This window comes from Podarcis vaucheri (assembly GCF_965113315.1).
Source record: "Podarcis vaucheri genome assembly, chromosome: 3".
NCBI classification, from domain to species: domain Eukaryota; kingdom Metazoa; phylum Chordata; class Lepidosauria; order Squamata; family Lacertidae; genus Podarcis; species Podarcis vaucheri.
In genome coordinates, this window is record NC_138761.1 from 71,087,882 (window position 1) to 71,106,619 (window position 18,738).

General features: G+C 39.3%; 1 protein-coding gene across 2 annotated transcripts; it reads left to right on the forward strand.

Annotated features, from left to right (window-relative positions):
• Window positions 1-4: 4 nt before the first annotated feature.
• On the forward strand, window positions 5-18,518 carry GOPC (golgi associated PDZ and coiled-coil motif containing). 2 transcript variants are annotated; one of them, XM_082217150.1, is made up of 9 exons: window positions 5-427; window positions 9,063-9,227; window positions 11,283-11,306; window positions 12,866-13,041; window positions 13,978-14,143; window positions 15,679-15,774; window positions 16,136-16,300; window positions 17,303-17,483; window positions 18,290-18,518. In XM_082217150.1, the coding sequence occupies exons 1-9, from the start codon at window positions 113-115 to the stop codon at window positions 18,400-18,402; spliced, it is 1,401 nt and encodes a 466-aa protein (XP_082073276.1). In that variant the 5' UTR covers window positions 5-112; the 3' UTR covers window positions 18,403-18,518. The 2 variants fall into 2 exon arrangements, with proteins under 2 accessions (XP_082073276.1, XP_082073277.1); XM_082217151.1 differs by lacking the exon at window positions 11,283-11,306.
• Window positions 18,519-18,738: the final 220 nt, after the last annotated feature.

The following is an 18,738-nucleotide window of genomic DNA, read 5'->3' on the forward strand; positions in this document are numbered from 1 at the left end:
CGCCGTCCCGCGGGCGCCGGCGAGGGTTAGGTCGGGTCGGCTGGGGGCGCCGGTGCGCTAGCGCGGCAGGGCTCGTTGGAAGAGCGGAGGCGTCTCCCGCCGAGGGGTCACAATGTCTGGCGTGGGAGTGGGCTCCTGCGGGGGGTCGGGCTCAGGGGCCTGTGGCGGCGGGGCGGGGGCGGCGGCCTCCTCCTCCTCGTCGTCTCCCGGTGGAGGCGGCGGCCTGTCGATGTTCCGCTGGCTGGAGGTCCTGGAGAAGGAGTTCGACAAGGCGTTCGTGGACGTGGACTTGCTGCTGGGCGAGATCGACCCCGACCAGGCGGACATCACCTACGAGGGGAGGCAGAAGATGACCAGCCTCAGCTCCTGTTTCGCGCAGCTCTGCCACAAAGCGCAGACCGTCTACCAGATCAACCACAAGCTCGAGGTGAATTTGTGGAGCGGGAGAGAATAGCTGCCCCCCCCCCCTGTGGGCTCTCTTGCGGGGAACGGGACGGAGGAGACGCTCGGGTTTCCCCTCTTTCTTTCCCCCTTCAGAAGCACTGAAGGAGGAAGCAGATCATGGCCACACCCTCAGTTTCCTATCTCTGAAATGGGAATAAATGGCGAACCCCCCCTCCCCCAACTTCCAAGGCAAAGCAGTGTCACCTGCCCCATACTGTGAGGACACAGGCGCCTCCGTCAACTCGTGCATAGCGTCTTGGCCTTGCGGTAGAGACTTGGAAACCTTGCCATCAAGGAGGGAGCAAGGATGTTCGTCTATGGCTCTTCCTTGTAGGCAAAAGTTATTATGGTTTTGGTGACTGGCTAAAAATTAAGCTCAGTGTAGTTGGAGGTAATGTTAGGGGGTGTGGCAGAACAATGTGCTGAAAACCCAGCTTCTGATAAATCTGGGTATAGACTTTCAGAAATCAAATATCTAATAAAAAATGGTGTTTTATGTAGTTTTCCAGATTTGGAGTCTCTTTGGATTTTGAACTTTTAAATGTGTCTGTTACATGGTAATGTGAGATTCAAACATGACCCATGACCTCACTGGCTCAGTAGTAGAGCATGCTTTGAATCTGTATATACATGCTCTGTATCAGAGTGGTCTTCATTTTTTCCAGACCTGCGCCCACTTTAATTCCCACCTGGAATTGGAAATTACCTATGTCTGTCTTCTCTCAAACACATTGTCTCTTTTTCAAATGCACCAGCTCTCAAATTTTATACTTTGCTGTTAGAGTGTAGGATTCAATACGTAGAAAAATACGTAGTGCAAATGTAGTCTGTATCATAACATGACAAAATAAGCATTTTGTTATTAACTTGTTTCCATCTTTTTTCAGGAGCTGTTGTTACAATTTATTCATTTATTTACATTGATAATGAAGCCTGTATTATTACAATAATTGCAGTATGCTATGGAAGAAATATTATATTTTGTTAGATGGAACAAATAACTATCACAACTTTATAGTATTGGGCTGCTAAATCCAAATTATAAGTACTATTATGGACAAGACAGTGGCTACAAACAACATGCAAAAAATTAAGTACATACGATAGTAAGTAGTAGCAGGCATGGGTATGAGCATATTAGAATAAAATGTATCAGTCTGATTATTATCATTCAGTAATAGTTGTAGAGCAATGCTATATAGGTTAAGTCTGAATAACACACAATTCCAGGATTTTACTATGGTGCAGAAAATTTCATCCAGAATCGGACCATGCCCATAAGAAACATTGGTAGTCTGTTTTATTTCTTCAGGCAGAAAATCTTCATATTTCACCAGAATAAGTCTTCTAGATCTCTCTAGAGGAGAGACAAAATAGGTTAGGGCTGCAGAGATTTAGATGATCATTAACTAAGATTAAGGTGTTGGAGCTGGGCCACAGTACAGTATACTCCTTCCCATTTCTTGCTCTAATTTTCCCACTCACTAATTCTTATAACAGTTATGTCTAAGGACTTATAAGCAGAAATAGGATTCAGAATTGTTTACAGTGCACATATAATGAAGTTCATATCTTAATAAAAAGGATGAAGAACAGGGAGCCCATGGACTGGATGTGGTCAGCTGCTCCTCCTGATCATGCCTGCAGCATTCGCTTCTCCCTACAGTAATTAGGATAGAACAGGCATGTCCAACAGGCAGATCGTGATCTACCGGTAGATCACTGGGCTCCCCTAGAAAAAAGCTCAATATTTTTGCCCTGCATCCCCCCAAAACAGGGCTTTCCTCCTCCCTAAAAAAGCTCAACAACTTTCACCTGAATCCCCCCAAAAAGGGGGTAGATCACTGCCAGTCTCTAACTCTGTGAGTAGATCACAGTCTCTTGGGAGTTGGCCACCCCTGGGATAGAACAAAGCCTTCTATAGGGAGTCGTGTATGAGGAGGCTTTATGGAGCTGCAGTCTGCAAGGCAGATGCTTGGGGTGTGAAGAGTGAGAGTCTGCATGTGTGGTACATGCCCACATTTGTCTTGGCCCTCAGAAAATTGGCCAAGAGGGAATGTGGCCAAAAAAATGTTCCCCATCCTTATCTTAATAGTTTCAAATATTGGAGTTAATGATCTTCTTATCATCAGTTTATTAATCACTTTCTATACAATTGTTTCAAGGTGATGTACAATAAAAACACAAGGCAGACATATATAAAGCAAAACAAAAACAATAAAAAATAGACTCTAATGTTGGTACCATTTTAACCTTGTTAACCTGATAAGTTTTCAACTCTGTTTCTAATAGGACTATGCTCAAAGTAAATGTTAGTAGTCTGCCTTATACCAGGTTAGACTATTTCTTTGTCTAGCCTAGTATTGTCTACTCTGACTGGCAGTCTCTCTTCAGAGTTTCAGGTTGATAGTCTTTAACATTACCTGCTGCTCCCAATCCTTTTTAACTGAAGAGACCAGAGATTCATCCTGGGATTCTCTATGTTAAAAAAGTGTTTTTGAAACCTCAGGTACATTTGAAGTTCCAGCACCATATATTGCAAAATATCATCTGTCTAGTAAGCTGCAATGCCATTATTTAGTAACATTAGGCTTTAAGATAGAACTTAGAAACTGGTCCACTCCTGAAATCCTAGTTATTCTATAGTAATGTGAACTTACTCTTGTCTGAACAAGTGATTGTCGTCAATTTATAATGTGACTTCAGCATACTATTTCATTTTAAAAGCTAGCTTATAATGTTCCTCTCCTTTTGTCATTTTTTTATAAGAAGCCCAGTACTCTGACTGTAGAAGTCAACTGTGCTCAGGACATAGTGAGATCATCATGTTATCTTTTTTTGCTTTTTCCCAAGTATTCTTGCATCACAATTCTATATATTCCAAGTTAACACTGCAGTTTGTGTTAAGTGTTGGCTTCTCACTTATGGAAGGTAATTTTTTTTGCTAAATGCTTGTATCTTTCTATAACATGTCTCATATTATTCCAGAAGGTCCCCCATACCATGAGCAGCTTTTAGGGGGCTTCAAGGGTCTGCAGTAAGTACGGAGAATAAAAGAAAATCAGGTATCCTGCATTGCAAAAGTGCTTTCTGCTACTGCAGAGCCATCACTGAGTAAACCCCAATGAAGTTATTACAAATAAATTTATACCTTTCTTTTGAAGAAGACTCACAAAGCCTTTGTTAATAAAAGTTATTTCCTATGGTATTGAAATACTATTAATATTTTATAGATTAGTACATTGTTTTTCAAATTGTATGTCTAATCTTCATAGTATTATTTGCAAAGCCGTGAACAAGTTAGGTCCAGGATATCTTAATGACCACCTGCACTCTTATTTCTCAGCTTGGTTGCCTAGCACTGTTAGTTGTTTCCCGTGTTTCTGAAGCCTTACTGGTCTCAACTATGGGTCAGACATTTAGTGCTGCCATTTCCATTCTGTGGAATGCTCTCTCAGCAGAGATTTCGTAGGCAGCCTCACTGTTAACTTCCTGACTTCATCCTATTCAGTTGTTTAATTTTCTTCTAGTCATTTTTGTGAGGTTGTGTGACGAAAAAGATAGGTTTTTCGTGTTCACCATGCCCCCTCCTATAAGTATACCATGAGTAGTATGGGGGAAGCACTCAAAATCTAAGTTACATGTTTTTTGTAAACAACAGGTTTTAAAAAGAAATTCAGAAAACAAGAGAGTGCATAGAATAGGCAGCAGTTAGGTCACTCATCAGCTGTCATTTTCTGTTATAAAGCTATATGGAAATGGTTGTTATAAAACCTTGTGTTTTGAAAGTGCCAGGGAAATGTGATATCCTTACAACAGAGTGCTACCTTGAGGAAATATTTTTCCATGCTGCTGCAAATGAATATCAACTGTACATTTGCTCCATTGCAATGGTGCTTTTAGATCTATGACTACAGACTTCTGAAGAACACCAGGGTAGTTCTTCAATGAAATAAGTGATAAAGGGAAACAGCTGGAAGATAGCATGCCTCCCATTACCAACCTTTTCCTGCAGTGCACAGTTAAAGGTCCCAATTGAGTGTATCTCGGTTTGTGTTTGGTCACAGCTGGGCATATGAGTGGAGAGTGACCCTAACGCAAGCCTTGGAAGTCTTTTTAATGCAGAGCTGTTTTTCCTCAGCTTATGATAATGAGAGTCAACCTGGTAGTCACAGTGAACCATTTTTAACTTCTGCCCAGAACTAAATCTTGTGGTGAATCCATAGGTCATTCGTATGATATGTGAAAAAGTGCCTTTGTCCTGAACCTACTGCCAGTCAGCTTTATCGAATGACCCTCAGTTGTATTATGAACAAAGTGAACATTTTCTCAATGTTTGTTTTATTTATAATATTATAAGCCTCAGTAATGTATTTCCTTTGAAGTTGTATTCTGAATTTAAAAGAGCCAAACAAATGCTTTAACTAATATTTACATAGAGTTAAAATAGGTTTCCCTTAGACACATCACTTTGAACTTTCAGGGTAAAAATAAAATAAAGTATTCTTCAGCTGGTACTTACCTTACTGAAAAATGTGTGTTGGTAGGCTAGATAAGTTGCTTTCAGTTATTCTCTTCAGAGGATCCTGATGATAATAGCTGATTTCTAAAAATAAATTGGTTGAGACTGATGAATTTGATATTTTGTAAAAGGTAGTCACCTTCCTTCTCTGAAGTGATCTGCATTACAGCCTGTTCTTCTAGTGTGGCTTAGGATGTAGTGATATGCTAAGCTGAGTCCCTTTCATGTTGGTATGGTTTTTAAAGTTCTGGTTTGAAATTGTTTTTGCAGAATGGTATGGTATTGTAAGCATATTGCTGTTTATTTCTGTAACATTTTTTTATTGTGCAAGATTTATCACAGAGTTCCTCACAACAACCCTGCAGCTCTGCCCCCTCCCAAGTGATCTTCTCTTCAGAAGCTCTTCTATGCCCGCCCCCTGGTCATCTAAGGCGGTGATACAAGATAGAATCTCCTTTCTGCTGGGATCCAAACTCTTGGGGAGATGGTTGTCCATTAACACTGTTGTTATGGAGAGACCATTTCCTCATTAGATTGGTTTGATGGTGGAGATCCCTCATTGAGTATGACTGAGCACAGTGCCATGTCTAAAGGACTACTTTTGCTTCATCCATTGCAGTATCATCGAGCAGAGTGGTTCTAAGTAGTAAAGAGTCTGTTGTAGTCAGACTTAGAAGGAAGTGGATTGGATCCCTGGGTATTTGCTGTGATAAATTTGTTAAATACTTGGAAGAAAAGGTTGCTTGTATCCTATTGTCCCAACTATAGTGTCAAGTTGCAATATCTGTGGAGCTGTCCAGTGTACTGTCTGTTCAGGTATCTTGGAATCAGCTTTGGTTGGTGTTTTCTGAGGAAGTGGATGAGACGATTGAATCAGTGAATCCAACCAACTACAGGTTCTCTCAACCCTTGCCTGTAATGGCACATATCAGCTCTGTGAGATAGATGTTTGGGGCATGGTACTATCATGGTTCTATTCCTACTTATAGGATAGGTTCCATAATGTAGTATTGACAAACTTTTGCTCTGCCCTGTGGGAGACCACAGGGTTCTATTCTGCCCCCTGTGCTATTTAACAACTTTATGAAGCCATTGAGAGAGGTCACTGGAACTTTTGCAGCTGGTGTGCTGATTATGGTGTGCTGTATGCTGATGATACCCAGCTGTGTTTCTTCATGACATCTGAGTCAGGTGAGGTTGTGCAAGTCCTGCATGTCTATAGCTATATGCCTGCTGTTATGGACTGGATGAGGGCCAGTAAACTGGAACTGCATCCTGACAAGATGGATGCTCAGTGGATTGGTGGGTTTTGATTCCAGAAATTAGGTGATCAACTTGGTCTATAGATGGGACTGCAATCCTGAAGGAACAAGAATGTAGGCTGGGAGTACTCTATATTCAATCTTGCCACTCAAAGCTTAAGAGCTTTGGTGGCTTGGAGCAGTTTCGGCAAATTTTGACTGACCTGCCAGTTGACTGTTGCTAGACAGAAGCAGTCTAGTCATAAGGGTGTCTGCTTTTGTAACTTTGCAGTTAGATTATTGCAGTGTGCTCTACATGGGGCTGCTCTTGAAGATGACAAAAGGGACAGAAGCCAGCAGCAAGATTGCCATTGAGAGTCTCTCATAATCCATCTATGGCTGGTCATAAAGAAATTACATTGACTGCCAAATGCTTCCTGTCTGCTTTCAATGTGTTAATGATGACACTTAGAGTGCTAAATGGCTCGGGACCTCAGTACTTGCAAGGTTGCCCCTCTCCATATATTTCTCCCTGAGAATTAACATTTGCTAGGTTGGATAGGGTACTCTCTTGTGCATCCCTCCCCTGGAAGCTGAACATTATGTGGAGATGCAGGAGAGATCCTTCTCTGTTGTGGTGCTCCAATTATGGAATCCCCGCCTTCCTGACACTGATATTGACTAAATTGGCACAAATTTAAACCTTACTTTTTTCTTTGACTTTTGGGCCATTTTGAGAGTAGTTCAGTATTTGACCTGCTTGTGCTGTTTGTTGGTGTCAAGCATTTTAGACTTTGTGTTGAATACAACTAGTGCTTTATGGTTTTTTAATTTCAAGGATTGTTTTATTGATTGTTTTACAGGTATATTCCAACCTGAGATCAACTGCTAATAGAGCAAGTTAGAAATATTTTGACAAACAGTGACACTGATGTTCTAAACATATTAATAGCTTGAAGACGATTAGAGAACATCAATGCTGTCTTTTATTTCTTACTCTATTTCTGATGCATTGATGCTTCCAAATGTACCTTCCTTCTCTTCTTTGAATCAAATCAGTAACACATCTATAGATAAAAAGTGATGGATCAAACCCTATTTGTATGTAAGTTTATGTTATAATTAAAAGTTTGTTGAAGTCTAGGAATTGAAGTTGACTTAAAAATTGTATTTTAGAACAACTTTCAGCAATAATCAATATTAATGAGAAGTAAAATTTACAATACACCCAATACACTTTCCCTCACTGGAATCAGTTACTGGCAAAGTATAATCTCCCAATTTTCATATGGAGCATAGCACTTCTAAAAGCATTACTTACTATACCCTGTAGTTCATGTGGTTGCCTTGGAAACCCTTAAGTTGAATGGTAGGATAAAAAAATCTTTTTAAATAATACAGTTTTAACCATCTTAGTGATTCCTGTAGTGAAATGTGCACATAAATCTTGTTAAAGCTGTCCAATCTCCCCCCCTCCCCATTTAGTTCAGGGGAGATCAGTTTTGCTAAACAGTTGTAAGCAACAAGTCAGTTTTTAGCATTTGACTTCCTGTTGGCAAATTGTACATCTAGACTGTATGTTTGCGCAAGATGGCAATTATATCAGCAAGACTTGCTCAATCATTATTGTTTGCAATTGGCGGAGTGTCTTTTCTAAGCTCTTACAGCTATGAAAGAGTAATCAACATAAAAGAAAATAGTGATCATGAATTATAACACACCACTGTTTAGACTACTATAGCCTTTCGTTTCTTGCAGTGATAAATTGTAAATGTGTTATGCTACAGTTTAACAATGCTTAGTGCACTTGGGGGTTGGTCTTCTTCCACCCACCCACACTCTTCAGCAATAACCATAAAAATCAAGAAACAGTTAAGGTAAAGGCTATTACATTCCTCCAGGCTTTCCTAAAGCACAGTAAGGTGTAGGGTAATCCACTACTATTTTGTAGACCAGGCTTCCTCAAACTCAGCCCTCCAGATGTTTTTGGCCTGCAACTCCCATCATCCCTAGCTAGCAGGACCAGTGGTCAGATATGATGGGAATTGTAGTCTCAAAACATCTGGAGGGCCGGATTTGAGGAAGCCTGTTGTAGACTGACATACCAGTAAGAATAAACAAGCAGGAAACAATTGACTGTTAGCTGTGTTAAAAGATCACAGGATATTAACTGAATCATATATTTGTATGCTGTTGATGCCCAGTTGAATGTTAAGGCTTACTAGATAAACTAAAAAGCCTCTGATATTAAACAATTTACATAGCAGAAAGCAAAAGCTAATTCCCAGCTAGAGGTCTTTCATTGCTGAAACACATTAATCAGCTAGCGGTTATGCTAAATCTTTAACTGTCATTAACCTTAGAATTTTACCATTCTAACTGTTAGAATATGATTTGCCAAACTTGCTTGGAACTTGAACATGAACATTCTTTTTCTCTTTCAGTATGTAATATATTTCTGATTGGTTGTGCCAAACATTCCATATATGTTATGACTCGGTAGGTCTGTTCCTTAATATCATTGTGTATAAATGACCACTATTCCTGTATGACAGGATTTTAACATGTTATTAAAGAGTGGAATCTTCTCACTTTTTCAGTTTATTCCATAATATTCTGTTCCCGTTATTGATCAATCAGTTTGATTCAATCTGTGTTTAGGATTCAAGCTTGCACAGATTGAAAAAAACTTCTTCTTAAGCAGTTTTGTGACTATGTAAAGAAACCTGTGTTATTTGTTTGGTTTAAAAGCTGGTGGTTTACACTAATTTGAAGGACAGAAAACATCCAGAGTCAAAATATCTTTTTCTATAGACTTTTTAATCATGTGGATTATTGAATAACTTATGTTCCAGGCACAGCTAGTGGACATGAAATCAGAACTGATAGAAACACGGGCTGAAAAAGCAGTATTAGAAAAAGAGGTGCACGATCAACTATTACAACTCCATGCCATCCAGCTTCAACTCCATGCAAAAACTGGTCAGAGTGTTGACTCGGGGACAATAAAAGCAAAGTTGGTGAGTACTAGAAACAGGAAGGACCTATTTTTTGCATCAGAGTTGTTACTCCAAACTACTGTATTTACTCAAGTCTAATGTGCCATCAAATCTAACGTACACCTCAATTTTCAGAACCTTTAAACCAAAAAAAGTATTTGCTGGTGAATGTAAATGTGCCATCAAATCAAATTTTCCCAATGTAATTTGGCCAAAAAAGGTGAGCATTAGAATAGAGTAAATACAGTATTTTATTTGTATGCATGTGTGCTCATAGAATTTATCTTCCATCTTTCTGTATTTTCTAGGAAGCAGTTTATCTGAATGTCACTTGCCATGGTTAGGCTTGCTACCTAAGGGACTGATAAATCTATTAGCTAGAGATGTAAAATGGAGTGGAGTCCCCCCCCCCCCCATCAGCCCAATTTGGCCTGCCAAGACTATCCAGTTGACCTGCCAAGCCATCTTCCCTACACTGGGCATCACATATGAAATCACATAAAGGTGGTGCTTGACCAAAAGGGGCTTTGCAGGGACCGTACGCCTTGTGACCTGTTATGCAAGTGTCTGACAAGCTGCTGGTTGTTGGATCCTTCTGAAGCACTGCACAAAGTGTATGAGAAGTGCTGAGAACAGGGATTACCAAACACTTCGCACATCACTTCCCAAAGGTCCAACAATTATTTTGGGAATTTGAGAAGTGCTGTGCAAATCTTTTTCCAAGACCTGTTCTCAGCGCTTCCCTAGCACAAGGCAACCAGCTGATAGCCAGACGTTGGGGAAGTGCTGAGCTTTGACAGGTATCGATCAACTGATGTCATTATGATGTCAGTTGATAACTAATGAGTAGCTCTGACCACCCCATTGGGGTGGAGGAGATAGAGAACTGGCCCACTGGGCCAAAAAGATTCCCCACCCCTGATGTAGAGGATTCCACTGTCATAGAAGTTTTTAGAGGAGGATTTTTGCATCTCCTATTTTTGTGGATTGAATTCAGTATTATGGAATTGAGGCATGCAAGTAGCACACATTTGGATAAGAGCTTTCTAAGTGCTTGTCCAGTTATAGTAGCACGTCATGTATTTAATGAACTATCTAGTCAGTCGAATTCCAGTGTGCTAGGGGCTGCATGAGATTTTCTTCATGGCTAGAGTCAACAAATTTTGGGCTACTGTATCTTAGCCTTTTATTCACATACACTTAGAATTAAGAACTGTGAAATAAGTTTTGTGAGCCCAAAGTCCCCTCCCCTTTATACACATATACACATGTATACCTAGCATGTTACAATTTGAAACCAAGGGGAGTTTCAAAAGCACCATAAGGACATTAGAGCCCTGCTGAATCAGACCAAAAGCCTATCTGGTCCAACATCCTATTCCCACACAGTAGTTGGCTAAAGAAAAGTTTGAGTGGGCTAGTACAGGTCTTATCAATGAACCTGAGTAGCAATCTGAATTCCAGACATACATTTGAAGTGATTGATTATTTGATTTGAAATCAGATGGTCAATCAAAAGTATAAATCTTCATTTTGCCAAGAAACAAATATCAGTAACTTTTTGAGGGTCTTGTAGGAAATGCTTAGTTTATGTAAAAGGTGTGATAACGTACAAAATCTGCTGCTCATTGTTAGCTGGAAAGGCATACTTGTTTTTCAGTTCCTGCTGGTTCTTGTTCAAATCATATCAGATGATGACTGTGCCCATGAAAAAGAAGGAAGAGGAACTAAAAAAAGATCATATCCAGACCAGTCTTCTTTTAAAATTCGCTCCACCACATCTCTTTTTATTCACATCTCTTTTTAAAAAAAGAATGCTTGTTGCAGTGCAGGCTTCGATTTGCTAGTAAAATCAGTTTCTACTTATTTGGAGACATTTCCCCATTTCACAGTGTGAGAGAAATTCCATTTTCAATGAGCAAGTATTTATAGTAACTGTCTTCTTTGTAACCATGGATCATACACTTTGATTACTGCTTAGATTGAGAATCTTGTCGATGTATGGCCTTATAATTTTGATTTATTTTTTGGGGGCCAGTATTTCTAATTACTAAACTTTTTTTCTCTCATCCTAAGTCTGCCCCTTCTGTGGAGGATATGGTAAGTTCACTGGCTGTCTTCATCTGTGTTTAATTCAAAGCAGTGCAGTAGTTTTCTGCAGAGCTGGGCATATTAGCCTGGAGAGTTAGTGCCAGTGAATGTCTGCTAGATTCTTTCCTTTCCACAGTCTCTTAGCCAAGTCCCTGTTTATGTTCAGTATTCTTTTTAGATTTGATGCTCTTTTCCACTCAACATGCATGTCTGTATTGCTGCTGTTGATTGCTATGACTAATGTGGGAATGTTGAAGTAAAGCTTGGAATTGAGTCTAAATGTAGCAGGTTATTAAAGATTGACTTTGATCGCAATCCAGAGATCCAAGCAACTAACTCTGTGATGCACTCAGGCTTTGAACAAAATCAGCTCTGATATGGCATGGCAGTCAGCTGTTCAAGAACCAAAACATCACACAAAGTGCAGTGAAACCTAAAATGTTTTTCTGTTTTTTTGCCCAGAATCCACAGTGTTTTAAGAATACCTATATGTCCTGTAAAACAGCATGTTTTTTTTTTAAAAAAATTATCACATGATGGTATATTTATGTAGCGTTCTATTCCTACCTACCCTTCAGCAGTTGCATTCCAAAAGCCAATGGCATGATGGTATAATTTTGCCCAGGCTGCCATGATATATGTGCAGAAATTAAAAATGAAAGTAGTTCATGAACTTAACTTGCAATTTTTAAACTTATAGATACTTAGAAACCTTTATAAATCCTATTGGAATATAGACAAGAAATTGTGAGATTCAGTGTGGTTTTTCTAGTGTATTTCAGTTTTAATCAGGAAAACTTCATTTCTCCATTCCTGTACCTTTCTGTAGTGTAAACATATCCACTCTGTCCATTAGGAATGAGGAGGATAGAGAGGGAATACATTCTCTCTTTACTTTCTCTACTACACTATTCATATTTATTAAAGTTTTCTCATGCTTTGTCCCCTTCCTTACCTTTTTTCCTAAATAAAAAGCCCCAGTTCCTTAAGTCTTATCTCTGTGTTGTTCCCTGGCAATTAAATATGCCTTGGAACAGCAATGCTGGGTATTATGTTTGTGTGTTAAAAAACCACTTTATTTTTAAAGAAGCTTATTTTATTTTCATCAGTTCCTTTAACATGCTTGCCATATGTCTTAAATATACATAATTTTACCCAACTAGTTGCCTTTCTTCTTCATATTTGCAATTCTTTTAATAAGCAGTGCCATGCTGTATTATCCTAAATCAGCTGCTGTGTCATAAAAACAGTTTCACATTATGATAGCTCAATTGTAGTTAGTTCTTCTTGAACAAATGTAGCTTTCCAGACTTGTCCCTCAAATTGCCTTGTGATGCAGTTATATATGTAAAACATTAAGATTTGTAAAATGCTTTGTGGCATGAACATTTTTCTCCTCACTTGCAAAACCATTGTAAATGTGTACACGCAGATTGTATCTAAATGTTGTGTGTCATGGTTTTTTCTGTGAAATTAAAGGTTAGACTAAAGATGCTTGCAGTTTTCATATCCACATAATAGGAATCTTAAGCTTGTGGCTAAAATAACCAGGGTCTTTACTTCGCCAGGAGAGAGAACTTGAAGCCAACAAGAAAGAAAAGGTGAAAGAAGCTCAACTTGAAGCTGAAGTGAAGCTACTTCGGAAGGAAAATGAGGCACTTCGTCGACACATAGCTGTGCTCCAGGCTGAAGTATATGGGGCAAGACTCGCAGCCAAATATTTAGATAAAGAGCTAGCTGGAAGGTGTGTAAAAATTCAGTAGCTTGCGATGGACATTTGGGACAGAATTGTTGTTTAGGAGTTGACATGCCTGATCTCAGGGTATTTGTGTGGACCATATGGGGGATGTGGAAGAGTAGAATATAAGAGCTTATTAGGATAGTGCTGAACTGCTATAAAAACTATCTGTAGTGGGAGAAGATAAGGACCTGGATTCACAAGGTCGGACGGGATGCTTCCAAACATGGGCAATTTAGCATTCTGCAGTCATTCTAGTTCTGCTTCAAGCTGGAAGTGGAATAGCAATTCTGCTTCCCAGATTCTAACTTTATGTAGTAAAGTGGACAATTCCCCTTTCCTGAGCTTGAAACATTGGAAGGGGGTTATTTTCACTGGGACCTGCGTGTGTGGTTTAAATACTCCCTCCTCACTGCACTCCAGATCATGAATACAGGGGGAAGGGGGAAGAAACAGATACAGAGACAGTGCTATCTGAACCAAGGTTTTAAGTGATTGACTTGATTCCTGGAGAAAAAAAATGGATCATGTAGAAGGAAGAGCAGTTTAACTGGCCAAAGTGGCAGTTAGGCCATCTGTACCTGGGAAAATTGCACAGCTCAGCCATAGAGGGATTTTTTAGCTCTGGAAAAAGTCTGCAGCTGAACAGGTAAAATGTGAGGGGGATGTTTTACTCATGACATTATGCAAATACTCCTTAAAAAGTGAGTGAACAAAGCATGTCTATTCCACAGTAAATGCCAAATGTGGAAGCAGCCTTAAGCTTGGCTATGGAAGGGTATGGTACGGCACCCTCCCACTTTCTTTCCCTATTATTGCAGTGACTGTAAGCCATTTGATTAGCTCTTTATTGGACTTGAGAACATGGCACTGGGAGAGCAAATCAAAGAGTCATTTGAACCTCTCACTTCATACATATCATGTTTTTTTCTCATTATGTAGGGTTCAGCAAATTCAGCTACTAGGCAGAGATATGAAAGGACCTGCTCATGATAAACTTTGGAACCAGCTGGAAGCTGAAATCCATCTGCACCGGCATAAAACTGTGATCAGGGCATGTCGTGGTCGTAATGATCTAAAGCGACCCATGCAAGTACCCCCAGGACATGTAAGCTTCTTGTTTTCAACATTTGTCAACATTAATGTTTGTACCTTTAAATGTATGCCGACATTGGATATATTAATGTATCTGTTGCCATTCAAAACTGAAATTCTTACTATGGCTCAGATCAATGGGGCAGAAAAAAGGAATTTCATTTTTTGTAGATTAAATTACAACACTGTTTTATCACCGTGCATGTAAAGAGTGCATTTTTCCTTTTTTTTACTAACTCACCTCAGTAGTCAAGGGGAAGAAATGTTGAAATTGTACATACAGTCGTACCTTGGTTGTCGAACACCCTGGACTCAAGATGTTTTGGCTCCCGAATGCCGCAAATCCGGAAGTGATTATTGCGGTTTGCAAATGTTCTTTTGGAACCTGAACGTCCATTGGGGCGTCTGCAGCTTCAGAAGCTGCGATTTGGTTTTCAAATATTTTGGAAATCGAACGGATTTCTGGAAAGGATCCCATTTGACTTCCAAAGTACAACTGTATATGAAACTTAAGGAATAATTATGATATTCTGTATTGCGATTTGGAATAAGTGAATCCTAGTTAGTGACACAGGCTGCAGTCATTACTTTACTTACCTGGGAGTAATCCTTCTTGAAGTCAGTAGGACTTATCTCTGAGTAAGCACAGTTAAGATTGTGCTGTAAATAAAAAAAAGGTATTCAATATTGAAAGGGTTCACAGCATTTACATCCACATCACCCTTAATTTATAGATGTGAGAATCTTATTAGGCATTCTGCTTTTAAATTCTGGAGCTCAGGATAATCCATTTGATCTTTGCAATAACCCTGTAAGTAGGCTGGGCTGAGATTTAGTGTCTGGAATATAATAAGCATGTGAGCTTCATGACTGAGTGATGATTTGAACTTTGGTCCTTCCTGTCCCAGCCTATCCTCTGCACTGCATACTGAGTCTCCCAAGCTCTTGAACATACAACCTGTTGTTCAGAGGTGGTGAAACACATGGGGTTTATAGTGCTGGCACAAAGGAATGCATTCCTTTTTTGTTTACAACCTTTCAGGCCCTAAACTGGGCCCCCAAAACAACCAAAAAAACTTTCAGTTAGAAAACACTTGTGGTGCTGGAAGTTATACAGGCCTCTGTTGCTCTGGTACTGTGGAAAGGGGAAGTGAGGGTGGTGGGACTTCTTCCAGCCTCTTAAACCCCATCAAAATGGAAGTTTGTATCCATCAACTTCTGGAACATCGCTGTGACTTCCAGAACTGTAACAAGGGTTTTCTCTAACTGCTTTTTAGTGCCCAAAATTTGTTTAATTCTGCTTATCTTTAAGCCAATGTAGGAAAAACCTTTGCTTGTGCCACATCAACTCAGATCTTTGATAGGGCTGAGGTGCATGTGTTTTCCTTTCTAAAGTAATCTTTAGAAAGGTGATTTTCTTATAGCAGCAATGTCTATAGCATTCTGAATTTAGAGATTATTTTGTCTGTAGTGATAGTAGTGTCCTGTGAATCTCTGGAAAACTTTGAAAAAGCATTTTCATAGCTGTTTAATTTTTTTTTAAACTAGGATCCAGATTCCTTAAAGAAGAGTCAAGGTGTTGGTCCCATAAGGAAAGTTCTATTGGTTAAAGAAGATCACGAAGGACTGGGCATTTCAATTACCGTAATATTTGAATTTATTTTCTTTTTCTAGGATTCAGTGTTTACTAACAAGATACTTAACATTTTATATTTCCTGTGTGTCACACTGGCCCATGTTACCTATATGCTTGCTTTTGTAACACTCTTATAAATGCCACTGAAAGAACTTAAATTTTTCATTATGCTTTTATGAAATCTCTGCTACAAATGCATTATAAACTGTGCTATACATCAAATACGCAGAGCAGCAAATACTTATTTGCTGAAGAGCAGCATGAATTCAACACTTTTGAAATCTACAGTGAAGAACATACACAGTGTTAGGCTATAAATCATTTTGAAATTGTGACAATCTCCTGACTTGTGTTATGTCATTGTGATAGGGTGGAAAGGAGCACGGTGTTCCCATCCTCATCTCTGAAATTCACCCAGGTCAGCCTGCTGATCGATGTGGAGGTCTGCATGTTGGAGATGCCATTTTGGCAGTAAATGGTGTTAATTTGAGAGATGCCAAACATAAAGAAGCTGTAACTATTCTTTCGCAGCAGGTATTTTATATTTATATCATGAATACTGAACTGTTAATATGCATATATACATTTGGTGGGGTTTGGCCAATAATTTGGGGCAGGGCCTCCTGACATTTCTCCATTTCAGCTCTATGACTAAGGATTGTGTGTGTCTGAACACAAGCACTAAGAGGAAAGGTTTATTAATTACTGGGCAGCATACAGATGCTCAGTAGTGGAGCCACATACTTTGCATGTAAAGGACAGAAGGTCCTAGGTTCAGTCCTTGGCATCTCCAGACAAGGTTCGGAAAGATTTCTTCTCTGAAACCCTGGAGAGCCCCTGCCATTCAGTGTAGACAAGGCTGAGCTAGATGGACCAGTAGTTTGACTTGGTGTAAGGCAGCTTCCTATTTTTCTAAGATAGGGCCTGGGGCAGATTTAGGGGAGCATGACCGGTTCAGTTGCACTGGGCGCTGCAGGGGATGCCACAACTAAGATTTAGAATGGAACCTGAGAAGGAGCATGGGGAGCACCAAATTTTGGCGTCACACAGGGCACCACTTAAATTTGAGACCTGAGGTCCACCACTGGTAGGGCAAACATTCTGTGTGAAGCTTTCTTCTGTAATTACTGAAAGTGCAAGTTTCACTAGATGAATGTTTTGGAGGCTCTTAAAATTGTATTGCCATTTTCAAAAAACAAACAAACAAACAAACCCAGTTTCCATACATGTAAGTCACATCCAGAATTAAACTAAAGTTGAGCAGTAGTCCATTCATTTTGGGCCTTGCTTCAGAGTGTCCAGAAAGTCCTTCCAAATGTTCTTATTTCAGCGAGGATTATCTGGATGAATATACTCTGCAGGCATGTATTACTAGACTTGATCTGGCTTTTCTTTTATATTAGGAATATATATTTTTTTACTATTCTGTTGTATAGCTATTCTACACATTGTATAGTTCTGAGTTTTCATATTTTAAATGTTCTGAATGGACTGCCCATTCTTAGAAGCAACATAATCTTCATTTCTGTATTCTAGAGAGGGGAAATTGAGTTTGAAGTTGTGTACGTTGCTCCAGAAGTGGACTCAGATGATGAAAATGTAGAATATGAGGATGAGAGTGGACATCGTTATCGTCTGTATCTTGACGAATTGGAGGAAGGTGGAAACTCTGCTTCTAATAGAAAATCTGGATGTGGAGATGTCAAACAATTGCAAGGTAAATGTTCTGGGTTTGCTGTTGTTTTTTTAATAACTAAGGTACAACATTTCAAGTAAAACTTGATTTTGTAAATTTAGATTCAAATGTATGGATATGCTTAGGATGATCTGTCCTTAGATTGGGATGGCAGTTATGCAGTTGTGTCACAAAATGCAAGGTTAAACCATATATGTTCTTGACAAATATAATGGTTGGGCAGGATGGCAGCTCATCATTTTCCTTTGCTATTTTTGTCAGAATATTGCCATATTTTCCTATATTCCCATAAAGCAGACTCTTGATTAGAAATTGTAGATATATTCTTCCTTTCATCTTTCTTGGTGACTATTTTTGTGATGTGATTTAAAGATTTCATCTTGATAAAGTTCATTTGGTCAAAGATTAATGCAGCACAATTTTCAAAATCTGGATTTGCCAAATCCCTACCCATAACTTGGGGGTGCCTCTGCATTGTGTAGGCACTTCCTTGTTTTGCTGGTTAGTGGAATTTTCTGTTTTGTGTGGTGTTTCTGTGCTAGTTGGAAGGTCTTGTTAGAGGGGAAGTGGAGAGCCATATTAATTCCTAACTCTCTGCAAGAGCACATGTTGATGGGGAAAAGGTGGTTTGGCCTGCAGTAGTTCCTATTCTTCTTAACTTGTTTTATATACAGTCCCATTTCCAGAAGTCTTGGAATTTCTGCCTTCCTGTGCAGCATTGGTGCATGTTTTCTCCTTATCAGCAAAAATTGTTGGGTGGGTCAGTTTGTAAACTTTAGGATGCTGTACTATAAAATGTTACAAACATTCTTTTCTCTCTTTTGCAGTGTTTGATAAGAAAGCAAGTATTGATGGCCATGAAAATGGAGACCTAGGAAATTCAGTTGAAACAGAAGAGACTATATCTAAACTAGACCAATCTGCTGAAAGCTTAGCCTAAAACCACCCCTAACTCATCAGTGGGACTGGTCTCTTCCTCAAGACAGGTTGTGTAGACCGTTCTGCATTCAAAATTCCACATAAAATTATAAAGGACGATTAAAGGGATAAAGAGAAGCTGTGTTGCTGTTGCCTGGAAAAAAGCTGTTCTGTTGGTTACCTCAGGGCTTCATTATGAGCGTATCTAAATGTGTAAAATTTCCCATTTTTCTAAGAAGTTGCATGTCAGATGAATTTCCCTTGAATTATAAGCACCAAAGCATGTTGTTTCCAAAGGCTTTTCTTGAATTTAACTTTGGATCTTGTTTATGATAAAAGGGATAGACTAAAGCAAAAG

Coding starts and splice junctions, on each gene's coding strand:
- GOPC (XM_082217150.1), top strand. CDS start 113: ATGTCTGGCGTGGGAGTGGGCTCCTGCGGGGGGTCGGGCTCAGGGGCC. Junction 11,307..12,865: donor CCCCTTCTGTGGAGGATATG/GTAAGTTCACTG, acceptor TTACTTCGCCAG/GAGAGAGAACTTGAAGCCAA. Junction 15,775..16,135: donor GACTGGGCATTTCAATTACC/GTAATATTTGAA, acceptor TCATTGTGATAG/GGTGGAAAGGAGCACGGTGT.